The sequence below is a fragment of the Blennius ocellaris genome (genome assembly GCF_963422515.1).
Source record: "Blennius ocellaris genome assembly, chromosome: 17".
In the NCBI taxonomy this organism is placed as follows: Eukaryota; Metazoa; Chordata; class Actinopteri; order Blenniiformes; family Blenniidae; genus Blennius; species Blennius ocellaris.
The window spans coordinates 8,130,221-8,140,979 of NC_137666.1; the positions used below are offsets into that span (position 1 = coordinate 8,130,221).

General features: G+C 39.1%; 1 protein-coding gene across 1 annotated transcript; it reads left to right on the forward strand.

The window, feature by feature from the left end:
- Positions 1-7,460: 7,460 nt before the first annotated feature.
- On the forward strand, positions 7,461-9,885 carry ctsl.1 (cathepsin L.1; the record flags this gene model as incomplete). Its single annotated transcript, XM_080512783.1, has 8 exons — positions 7,461-7,519; positions 7,898-8,002; positions 8,118-8,260; positions 8,373-8,570; positions 8,648-8,839; positions 9,080-9,245; positions 9,426-9,531; positions 9,786-9,885. Exons 2-8 carry the CDS (start codon positions 7,903-7,905, stop codon positions 9,883-9,885), a joined length of 1,005 nt encoding a protein of 334 aa, XP_080368909.1. The 5' UTR covers positions 7,461-7,519; positions 7,898-7,902.
- Positions 9,886-10,759: the final 874 nt, after the last annotated feature.

A 10,759-nucleotide genomic window follows, 5' to 3' on the forward strand; every position in this document is an offset into this window, starting at 1 on the left:
TATTGTCAGATCTCATGAATGTGCACCCTGTATTTGGGCACTACTACTGTAATATAAACGGAGCCAGACAGAAAAAAAGATACTTCCTCATCAAAAACAGGGCCAAGCATTAATGTAACTGAATGGGATCATAGAGTTTAATGGAGGAAAATATTGTAATTAAGTAGTATTTCTAGGGACTCATTCAAGCATGCAATTTTACTCGTACAGGTGCATCCTAAGAATTTTTAATAGATTTTTTTTTTCAAGGATGTAATTTGCTCATATTGAGCCACTCCAGTCAGAACATGGGCTGCTGCACTCTTAACCAACTGTAGACCTAAAAAAAAAAAAAAAAAAACAATTTTTTAGGTAAAGCTGACAAAAGGAAATTCAATTTGAAAGGGACATGGATTTGAAGCAAATCCCCTCAAGATGACAAAATTGGACATAATGTAGAAATAATAACAGTATCAAGTCATATCAAATATGTTACTACTACATACCACTCATCCCACCAACATGCACAACAAAGTGCTACAGGATCAGTCTATTTTGTAAATACTGAGTTTGTTGTATTTTCACTGTCAGTATCATTCCATGCAGATGTTAGTCACTTTCCAGCCTTGAACATATCACTATTTGCTTATTTCATTTTTATTCTGTGCTATTTGACATTCTTAACATTCTGTTTATTAAGTTCGAGTGTTGAGCAATGCTGTCATTAGAAGGAACTTCTTGTAGCATAGCTCCACACAGAAAAGAACATACGTAAAATAAACAGCAGAGAAGTTAAGACATCAATCCAATAGAATAAAGGTAAATAAGTACTATCAAATATTACTGTGATATATACAGGACTAATCGATGACTGGTACAAGCCTAGAAAAATTTAATTAACAGAAAAACACAACAAACTGTACTTACAAAGGAGGAGTCTTGCCACATGAAAGAAGGATTTCCTGACACACCGTACTGCTCTTCCGTGGGATGAGTGTTGATAAAGATTCTCCTCCTGTTGACCAGGACATCATGGAAAGGATTACAGTAATACTGTAAAGTATTTTCTATTCTATTCTATTCTGGTGCATCTCAATATGTAATAATATGATTGAAATATCAATAGTATTTTCAGTTATTTCAATATTTTTAACATACAAAAAAGAAAATGTTTTAATATTTTTTTCCAATTTTGATTAGATAGATAGATAGATAGATAGATAGATAGATAGATAGATAGATAGATAGATAGATAGATAGATAGATAGATAGATAGATGCATTTATTGTTTTTGCATACAGAATGAAATAATGGGGGCTCATCACGACATCACAATATAAACAATAAGTATTTCAAGCATAGTTCATCCATGAGTAACTCATGGATGAACTATGCTTGAAATACTTCCGTTTATGGGTAAAGAAGTAAAGAATATAAAGACATACATGTAAAATCTATTTTATAAGTTATTTTAAGGAAGTAATGACCTTTAGTAGTTTATGCTTGTTTTCTGTTTCGTTTTTTTTTAGATTGACCTGTGCTTTACAAGGATATACGTTTTAGAAAAAAACAAGGCAATCGGGAATCTTAATGATAAGTGATAAAGATTGTTTGAAAATACTCCACAGCATAGAATCTATAACTCTAATATTTTTTACAAAACGATCAAATGTACCTAATTTTAATATCGCCAAAGAAAGTGTGCTTTGAATGCACTTTACGCACGGATCTGACAGTCTAAAACAAGTTGAAAAGTAACTGATACTTGTAGTAGAGTACAGTTTAATTAACGGAACAGTAAGTTCCGAGTAACACCCCCCTCCCCTTATCGATCACACACATCTGGATGTTTTCGTGGCAGGAGCTGGAGCGACAGTAGCGCAGCGCCCAGATGTGTTGGAGGATAAACTCCGCGCAGCTCGTCTCATTTAAAAAGCCCACCATTTGAATTCCTGCTCGCATTCACACTTTGTCGCCCATAAAGTGGGAACGAGCGGCGAATGCCAGCTATGTGGAACCAGAGACGAGGCCAACCATCCCAGCTATGCGCCAAATGTCGCTGCGTTATTGATCCGATAATCAGATTATGCGGCGGAGGTATGCCAGCCCGGGCCACTGTCACAATTTAGCGGCTGCTATGTGTGTGACCCGCTCCTGAGAGAGGAGCCAACTATTTGATTGGCTTTAAGCTGAGGAAACGTGGAGAGTAATGAAGTTAGAAGAGAGGACCGTGGATGGCATACCTCTCAGCTTCTCATTCCGATCATCTCACTGCCTTTTCACACTAGTATCGTCACTACCAGGGAAACATTTTTTTTTTTAATGTTTTAAATTCATCCTCACCTCAGCTCACCTACCGGGATATATATGTAAACACAGAAACTCGACTTGAAACTTGATTTATTTTAACAACAACTTAATGCAACACTGCATTCATGCTTGCTGCAGGAATCTGCAAGTTTGCATATGGAACCATACAGCTATCCCTGACATATAAACTGTAATGCTCCTGATAATTCTGCATGCACCGTTTATTTTATTTATCTGTAAAGTGAAATATTTCATTAAAATGGTAAATGCTGCCATCTACCGATAAACTGGCGATACTACCGCAAGGTGTTTGAATGAAGGGGGGGGGGGGGGGGGGGGGTGGCTTTTCCAGGCTGCGTGGTGTAAAGTGGTTAGCACTGTCGCCTCACAGCCAGAAATCCCCGGTTCGAGGGACTTTACTGTGCAGAGGCCACCCATAGTCACCTGATAGTCACAATCCAACACCATGCTGGTAAAAGCAGATTTCCATTTTTACTGTGTGTCCTATCAGGAGAGACTGAGTCAAGCTGCGACTTGTCCACATTGAGATGAGCCAGTTAAGTAACTAGCAAGTAGCCACTTTCACTTCACAGCAAGAATATACCCAGTTCAGGCATGGCTCAGTTGGTCTAGAGTGGTCACCTCCCATTCATAAGGTTGCAGATTAGATGCCAATCTTCACTTTTTCACATGCTGGAAGTGTCCTTGAGCAAGACACTGAACCAAATCGCTCCCAATTAATTGACAGCACCTCGCATGGCCTCCATTACAGCGTGAATGATAACAGTCTAAAGCACTTTGGAATGGCTCACGTGTTTGAAAAGTGCTGTATAACTGACGTTTCTTTAGCATTTAATCTGAATAGTCTGTATATTTGAATGTATTTCTCTCTTTGCCCTGTGATTGTCTGGAAACCTGCCCAGGATGTGCACTGCATTTACCCATAGTCAAGTGGAGTTGGCTCCAGCACCCTGAGGGCCAAAAGTGGCAAAAGCTTTATAGAACTCATTGTTTCAATGTGAAGGAGTTTCTTTCAACTAAGAATAGTTGAAAAAAAAATAAACAATGTCCTGACAAGCATCTTGTTTTAGTGCAGGACCTCAGATGCAAGATGCTACTTCATGGTTAATGGCCTGTTATTCATTTTGAAAAAAGAAAAAAAAAGTGTTCTCCACAGTTTTGTAATTATGCATTTGGCTGCCTGGCAATTGGGAAAAAAATAACTGAGTCGACAGGAAAAAAGTTTCAATTGTGCATAAGAGATTTAGAAAAAAAAACTCCTCTGTTGTAATCCTCAACATCGTGTCATTGTCAGCGTTAGGCAGGGTTTTCTGAGAACTGCTGACCGTCTCAGCATCGTTTTGAGTCAGTTCCTCATAGGAAGAACCGTAAACTGATATAAGTATAGACCTGAATAAGAAACTGATCTAATGACTGGACACTAGCAGCAGACACGGTAGATTTTCATTAAAAAAAGAAGCACTGATCATGGGATTGAGCCCATTCAGAAATCAAAATCAATAGGAGCAATAAATAACCTGAGAAAGAGCAGACAGGTTTACATCATAAGAATCAATTAAAAACATTAAACGGATAAAATGGTGAAATCCCATTCAATATTTTTCAAGTGAGAAAATAATATCTGCTCTGGCTGAAAGAAGTAGTGAACTATGATGAGGTTCATATTGACCTACTTCAGTCCATCTGTCGCCTCAAAATCTCCTTTCAGGTAAACCTGACAGGAGGACAAAGCAGTGATTAACAATACAAAGATGACAATATATCAAATAGGATACTTAAATCAGAATACTGTTGGACTACTAATTGTTTTGCCAGCCATTTATGCGCTTGCATAATATTTTGAGATACTGTAGTTTTGACTTTCATGACTTATCTTAGCATATTTGTGATCAAATATGAAATCTTCAGCTAATACAAAATAAATCTAAAAATGGAAGTTTAATTTTTGAATGTTATTAGAACAAAACCTTTTTTTTTAAAAACTTTACTCAGTGTAGTGAGATGCACCGGCATTATATTGACTTATTTGACCTATACATTTTTAGTCAAAGTCAAAGAAAAAAAAAAAGAAAAAAGGTTTTTGTATTCTCATGCAGATCCTTCAATCCAATTACTAATGTATTCCTAAATTGTTTTCCACCTTTGTCACACTACAAACCTTTATCCCTCCCTGTTTACAGACTGCAATCACCAGAAAAGAAAGACTTCCCACACACACAGGGGTGATAGTTCTGCATCTCACGTAGTTAATATTCAACTCTTTATGAGATCTGATTTGCCTCCCGCATGACCGTTTTCAACACAATCATGTGGCATACATTTTTTTTTTTTAATCACGTGACAAACAATGCGGAAGTGGTTGGGGAAAAAGAAATGGTTTCTTCATGTGCAGTCAGTTGGTTTCAGTTTTGCATTTGTAGATGCTGCCTGCAAACCCACACACACAAAACACAAAAACTTAGACGTATGGCTCACTTTCTCTAATTCCTCAAGCCTTGATCTACGAACTTGTCAAATTTCTACCTTGTCACTTGACCGGTGTAAATGGTTTATAGTACACATGCTGTACGTAAGTCACAAACTTTATGCCCGTGTAAAGGTGCATTTGAACTATATTAACCACAAACTTGATTAACTAGAAAGGTCAATGACTGGGTAGCAAAAGACTCACATTAATCAATTTTATAACACTTTAAACTTGTTTTCCAACACATTTCTCAGTGGATTTGTTTTCTCAATTTTACAGCTGTTTTCAGAAACTTTTCGTCAAATTAAGTGATGTCGGTTTTGCTTATAAATTCAGTTTGTAGATCATTTGTTTCACCTGATCTGACTCTCAATAAAGTTTACCTTGTGATGTTTTTAAAGCCGTTAAAAGACCTCGCGCTCACTGTCCTCCAGGTCCAAGAAATCAAGGTGAATAGGGTGGATTTAGGTGCAACACAAGACAACAAAATCAACAATGTGATCTATATGTATGTACAGTATATGTTGGATAAAGCAGTGTAAAGATGGAAGGGGCATGTTGAATCAAAAGGGTTTTATCCAAGAAATGTGCAATACCTGTCAAACAGGTTGGACTATTGACTCAATTCTATTGTGAACATTTATCTCAGAGACTAATCTCAATAGTCTTGATTCATGGTTAAAAAAAACCAAAAAGGTAAATAATCTATTTGCAAAATGGAACATCAGTAATCTGATCTGTGACCTCTGACCTTTGCCATAGAGCTCATTATGTTTGGTCATTATGTTATTTTAATTCTAAAATCTCACTTTCAGTTTGCTTGTTTTTATCTATCTGAATCCACATTCTAATTACTATGTACTACAACTAACTTTAAAACACGTATTTCTTGGAGAAAAGCATCTGTGAGAACACAATAAGGCAACAAAAAAAGAAAGAAGAACAACTGATTATCAAACTTCAGTCCCATAGAGCCACTATTTCCCTTAAATCGACACAAATTGGTGTATATCAAATACTTTTCAACAGGTACTGGTCAAATCTGATCCAGAACAGCCTGTGTGTAGAAAAAATGCATAGAGCCAGCACTAGATGTATTGATATTAAATAATTTTCTGCATTCTGGGTCGCTGTTATGAAAAGTTAGGTTAAAATAATTATATGTAGTGTATTGTTTTTTATAGGAGTACACATTTTTCCCATTCAGGAAACTGAATTGCTCTCCTGACTGCTTGAAGAACCAATAATGCCTTATCCTGATTCGGAAGGAACCTATAATTGTGTACTAAACAGAACTATTTGCACTGACTGGACACAAACAGATAGACATTTGAAACAAGCTTCAAAGGTTCAGTGTCCTCTGAAAAACATTTAGCTTAGTTCTCAGTTTTCCTTCACCTCGCGGTGTCTTTATGGTCTTGAAGCGACTGAAAACCTTGTGATTGCCAGGTCACCTGACATCAGTTACATCATATACACAGCAAATAACCAATGAACTCTGTGGAATAACTGACATAAATGACGAGGATGCCTGTATTTAATTTAATTATACGGTTGTAAAATTATCAAAACAATTGGCGCTTTAGTCTCTTTTTCCAAGTTAACTTCAATACGTGTATGACTCAATAGGCAATCCTGGCTGTGATTGGATGGTCGTACAACACAAAGCTATCTATTTCTCAGCTTTTTTTTTTCTTCCTTTTTTTTTAGATAATATAGACAGCGTGAGATAGAAACATTTCCCACTCCAATTCTGTCAGTGATGATAGAAGAAACAACAAAAAAAACCACTCTCATTTTAAAATGTAAAGAAATCAAACTGTAGATTTGACATCCAATCTCCCTTTTAAACATTCATTATGACGGCTCACTTCAAATAATCAGCATATTTTCCTGAAAATGAGCTAAAGACGTTTGCATAGCTAATGAAACCTTCAAAACATGCTGAATAACAGGATGTGTATGCTCAAAGACAAAGGAAGTCTCGAATAGCATTCATGTAAATCACATATACTTTCAGGATGTCGGGTCATTTCAGTAAATTGAAATAAGACGCGTTCATGCTGCTGATTGGAAGCCTTTTGGTGTAACACCACAAGCAGACTGCCTCCCTACATACCTATCTCTTATAAAAGAAAACAAAAGCACCAGATACAGCTAATTGTGGTTTGCAAGGATTGAACTAAAACCCATAGGCGTTTGGCATACACGTGGATTATTATAAGAAACCCCATCTCTTTTGACACAAAATCCTGACTGTGGATTTTTCAGTACAACATATTTCTCCTTTATGTGACTATAAAATCCCGCTAAACTGCTGAGTGACTGATCATGCTGTGAGAGGAAATTCAAATCTCACACACACACACACACACACACACACACACACACACACACACACACACACACACACACACACACACACACACACACACACACACACACACACACACACACACACACACACACACACACACACACACACACACACACACACACACAAATTGTATTGTGCTAACTTCTCGTAATACTCAACTTTTTTCTATTTCAATGATTGACTCTCTCTCTCTCTCTCTCTCTCTCCCTCTCTTGTTCTTCCCCGTTTTATGAGCAGATGACAGCCACCTGACCAGAGTACAGTGGTTGTAACAACAGCACCAGCTATATAAGAAGTCCTCGCAGCATCAACAGGTGGTTCGACCTGAAACTTCAACTTCAGCCTGTGCACTCACACAGAGGGAGGTAAGCAACGAAAGCTCACACACGCACACACGCACACACGCACACGCACACGCACACGCACACGCACACACACACACACACACACACACACACACACACACACACACACACACACACACACACACACACACACACACACACACACACACACACACACACACACACACACACACACACACACACACACACACACACACACACACACACACACACGAAAGAGAGAGAGAGATGGAATTTACAGACTCTGGAGTGATTGAGCTGATACAGCAGCGGCGTGCAAAACCATCAAACATCAAACCTGGAAGTGAAGATCTGCATCAACCTGTGTGGTTTCCTGCGACTTATAAAGGATCTGTGTTTCATTCTGCTTGTGTTCAGTCAAGATGAAGTTGATGCTTGTTGCCGCTGCTCTCCTGGCTGTGGCCAGCTGTGCCAGTATCTCCCTGGAAGACCTGGAGTTTCATGCCTGGAAACTGAAATTTGGTGAGACAGTGAGGACTCGTACTCACTCTGCTAACTGGTATTGATCATTAGATGATGGATCCTTTCTGATGCTTTTTTTCCCCCAAATCTGATATTTTTCTTCTCTCATTGGCAGAACGCTCCTACAACTCTCCCGCAGAGGAGGTTCGCCGCAAGGAAATCTGGCTCAGCAACCGCAGACTGGTGCTGGTTCACAACATGATGGCAGATCAGGGCATCAAGTCATACCGCCTTGGCATGACCTACTTCGCTGACCTGGTACATGCTAAAAACAACAAAACACTTACGTGGCTTATGGTTTCAGTGTAAACAAATACAATCAGCATGTAAAGAGAAATTTAACAACATTTTGATTGCCTCTTTTCACCAGGAAAACGAAGAGTACAAACGTCTGATTTCCCTGGGCTGCCTCGGGTCCTTCAATGCCTCTCTGCCCCGCCGTGGCTCCACCTTCCTGCATCTGCCGAACGGCGCCAGTCTGCCCGACACTGTTGACTGGAGGGATAAGGGATATGTCACTGATGTCAAGGATCAGAAGCAGTGTGGCTCCTGCTGGGCCTTCAGTACAGTGCGTGTGACAACAAGTTGGTGTTGCAGTGAAGTTCTTTAGACTAAAACCTTTTTTTTCCCCCCTTAATATTTCAGACAGGCTCTCTGGAGGGTCAGAACTTCAGGAAAACTGGGAAGCTGGTGTCTCTGAGCGAGCAGCAGCTGGTCGACTGCTCTGGGTCTTTTGGAAACATGGGCTGCAGCGGAGGCCTGATGGACCAAGCCTTCCAGTACATCAAAGCCACCGGAGGGATCGACACCGAGGACTCCTACCCATATGAGGCCGAGGTGAATAGAAGCGTCCGCCCATGACCTCTCACATCCCCCAGAGCGTGTCAGCTTTTCTTTATCCTCATCTCCAACATACTGCAAAATGTGTTCCTGAACTGAGCTCAACGCTGCCATCTCGTGGCGAAAATATAAAGTAGCACAAACCCTTGATTGTAAAGTCCTGCTCATTTGCTGCACTTCTGAGACACAGCTTTATATTAAAAGCCTGCTGATGTATGACTATTTTCACTCGTTTAGGATGGACAATGCCGTTACAACCCTGCCAATATTGGTGCCACATGCACGGGCTACGTTGACGTGAAACAATTTGATGAAGATGCCCTGAAGGAGGCAGTGGCCACTGTCGGACCAGTCTCCGTGGGCATTGATGCTTCTCAGTCATCCTTCCAGTTGTATGAATCAGGTGCTTACCGCTGCAGATTTCAAAGAATATATTCAATTTCACAAACAATCTTAAGTAACATTTGTAGTGCATTGAGAACCCTCTGCTGCATAAATCTTACTTTTTCTCTCACCAATAATGAAAAATCAATTTAATTTTGCTGTCCATGTTTGAGTCGAATCCACACATATGTGCTCTCAGGTATTTATAATGAGCCTCAGTGCAGCAGCACAGAGCTGGACCACGGCGTGCTGGCGGTGGGATACGGCTCTGATCATGGACAGGACTACTGGCTGGTCAAGAACAGGTCAGTATCCAAATGACTTCACATATTTTGGGGGTATGTGCAGATCTCTAGGCAGTAGTCTGCTTGTGGTGTCACGGTAAAAATCCAACAGTCTGCAGCATAAAAGCATCTTACTTATATCCACCAAAGTGATGCCCAACGTCAACTTGACCGTGAATTGCTTCCATCAGTTCAATCTATAAAAGGACGTTCAGGCTTAGAAGCCAGCATTTGATTGTAGTGTGTAATAATTTTTTTTTTAATGATTTTTGTAGCTGGGGTCTTGGATGGGGAGTCCAGGGATACATCAAAATGACCAGGAACAAAAACAACCAGTGTGGGATTTCTACCGCAGCCAGCTACCCACTGGTCTAAACAGGTGAAAATATGTCACATTTTTCCTTTCCATCAGTGCTGAATAATTTGAAAGTATGAGTCTACTCTGCATTGTATCGTGTCATAACTGATCTTATTTTTGGTTAATTACAGGAGCAGAATTTCCTTCGCGCAAGAAGAAAACAATGCATTTTCTTTAATTCTTAATGTTTACTTGGTGAACTAAGTCATGTTATAATATACTTTTGTACTTCATGTGAAGTTTGCAGTAACTGACATATTTTCATGACAACTGAAAATAAATTCAAAGAAATAAAGGAAGAAGATCTAAAAATGACGTTGTGTTCTGCTGTGGTGTTGTTTGGCCATAAACCGGATATATTCAGCAACAATTTACCGATTTATGGCCTCGAGAGAACAAAGGATGCTTCCTTTTAGGGCTACCGGTGTTTTGAATAAAACATTATGTTGTAAGGCCACCACTCTTGGCACTAATAATTAATTATGGGATTAATAATCTGGGACCTATTTCTGAAGGTTATGCGAATTTGTTAAAAGTTGTTTTGGTTGTAGATTAAACATAACAATTAGAAACCCAAAAGAGGACTGCCTAACTATATAACTTTACAAGAAATCAATGACTAAATTTGCTATTTAACTGAGCCTCACAGTGGCAACAGCGCCGCTATTGTGTTGCAGTTCCATTACATACACACATATAAAAATGTGCACATTATTGGAACAGGCCTATTTGAGAGAGGCAATTAAAAGTAAGACACACTTTCCTCATTCAGATAACTTTTTTTTTAAGTAAACAATTAGAAAAGTAATTCCACTACATTTTGAAGCAGCAATGATAATTTTTAGCACCTTTTATTTTTCAACAGCGGTTGTTAAATTTGCCACTTTTACC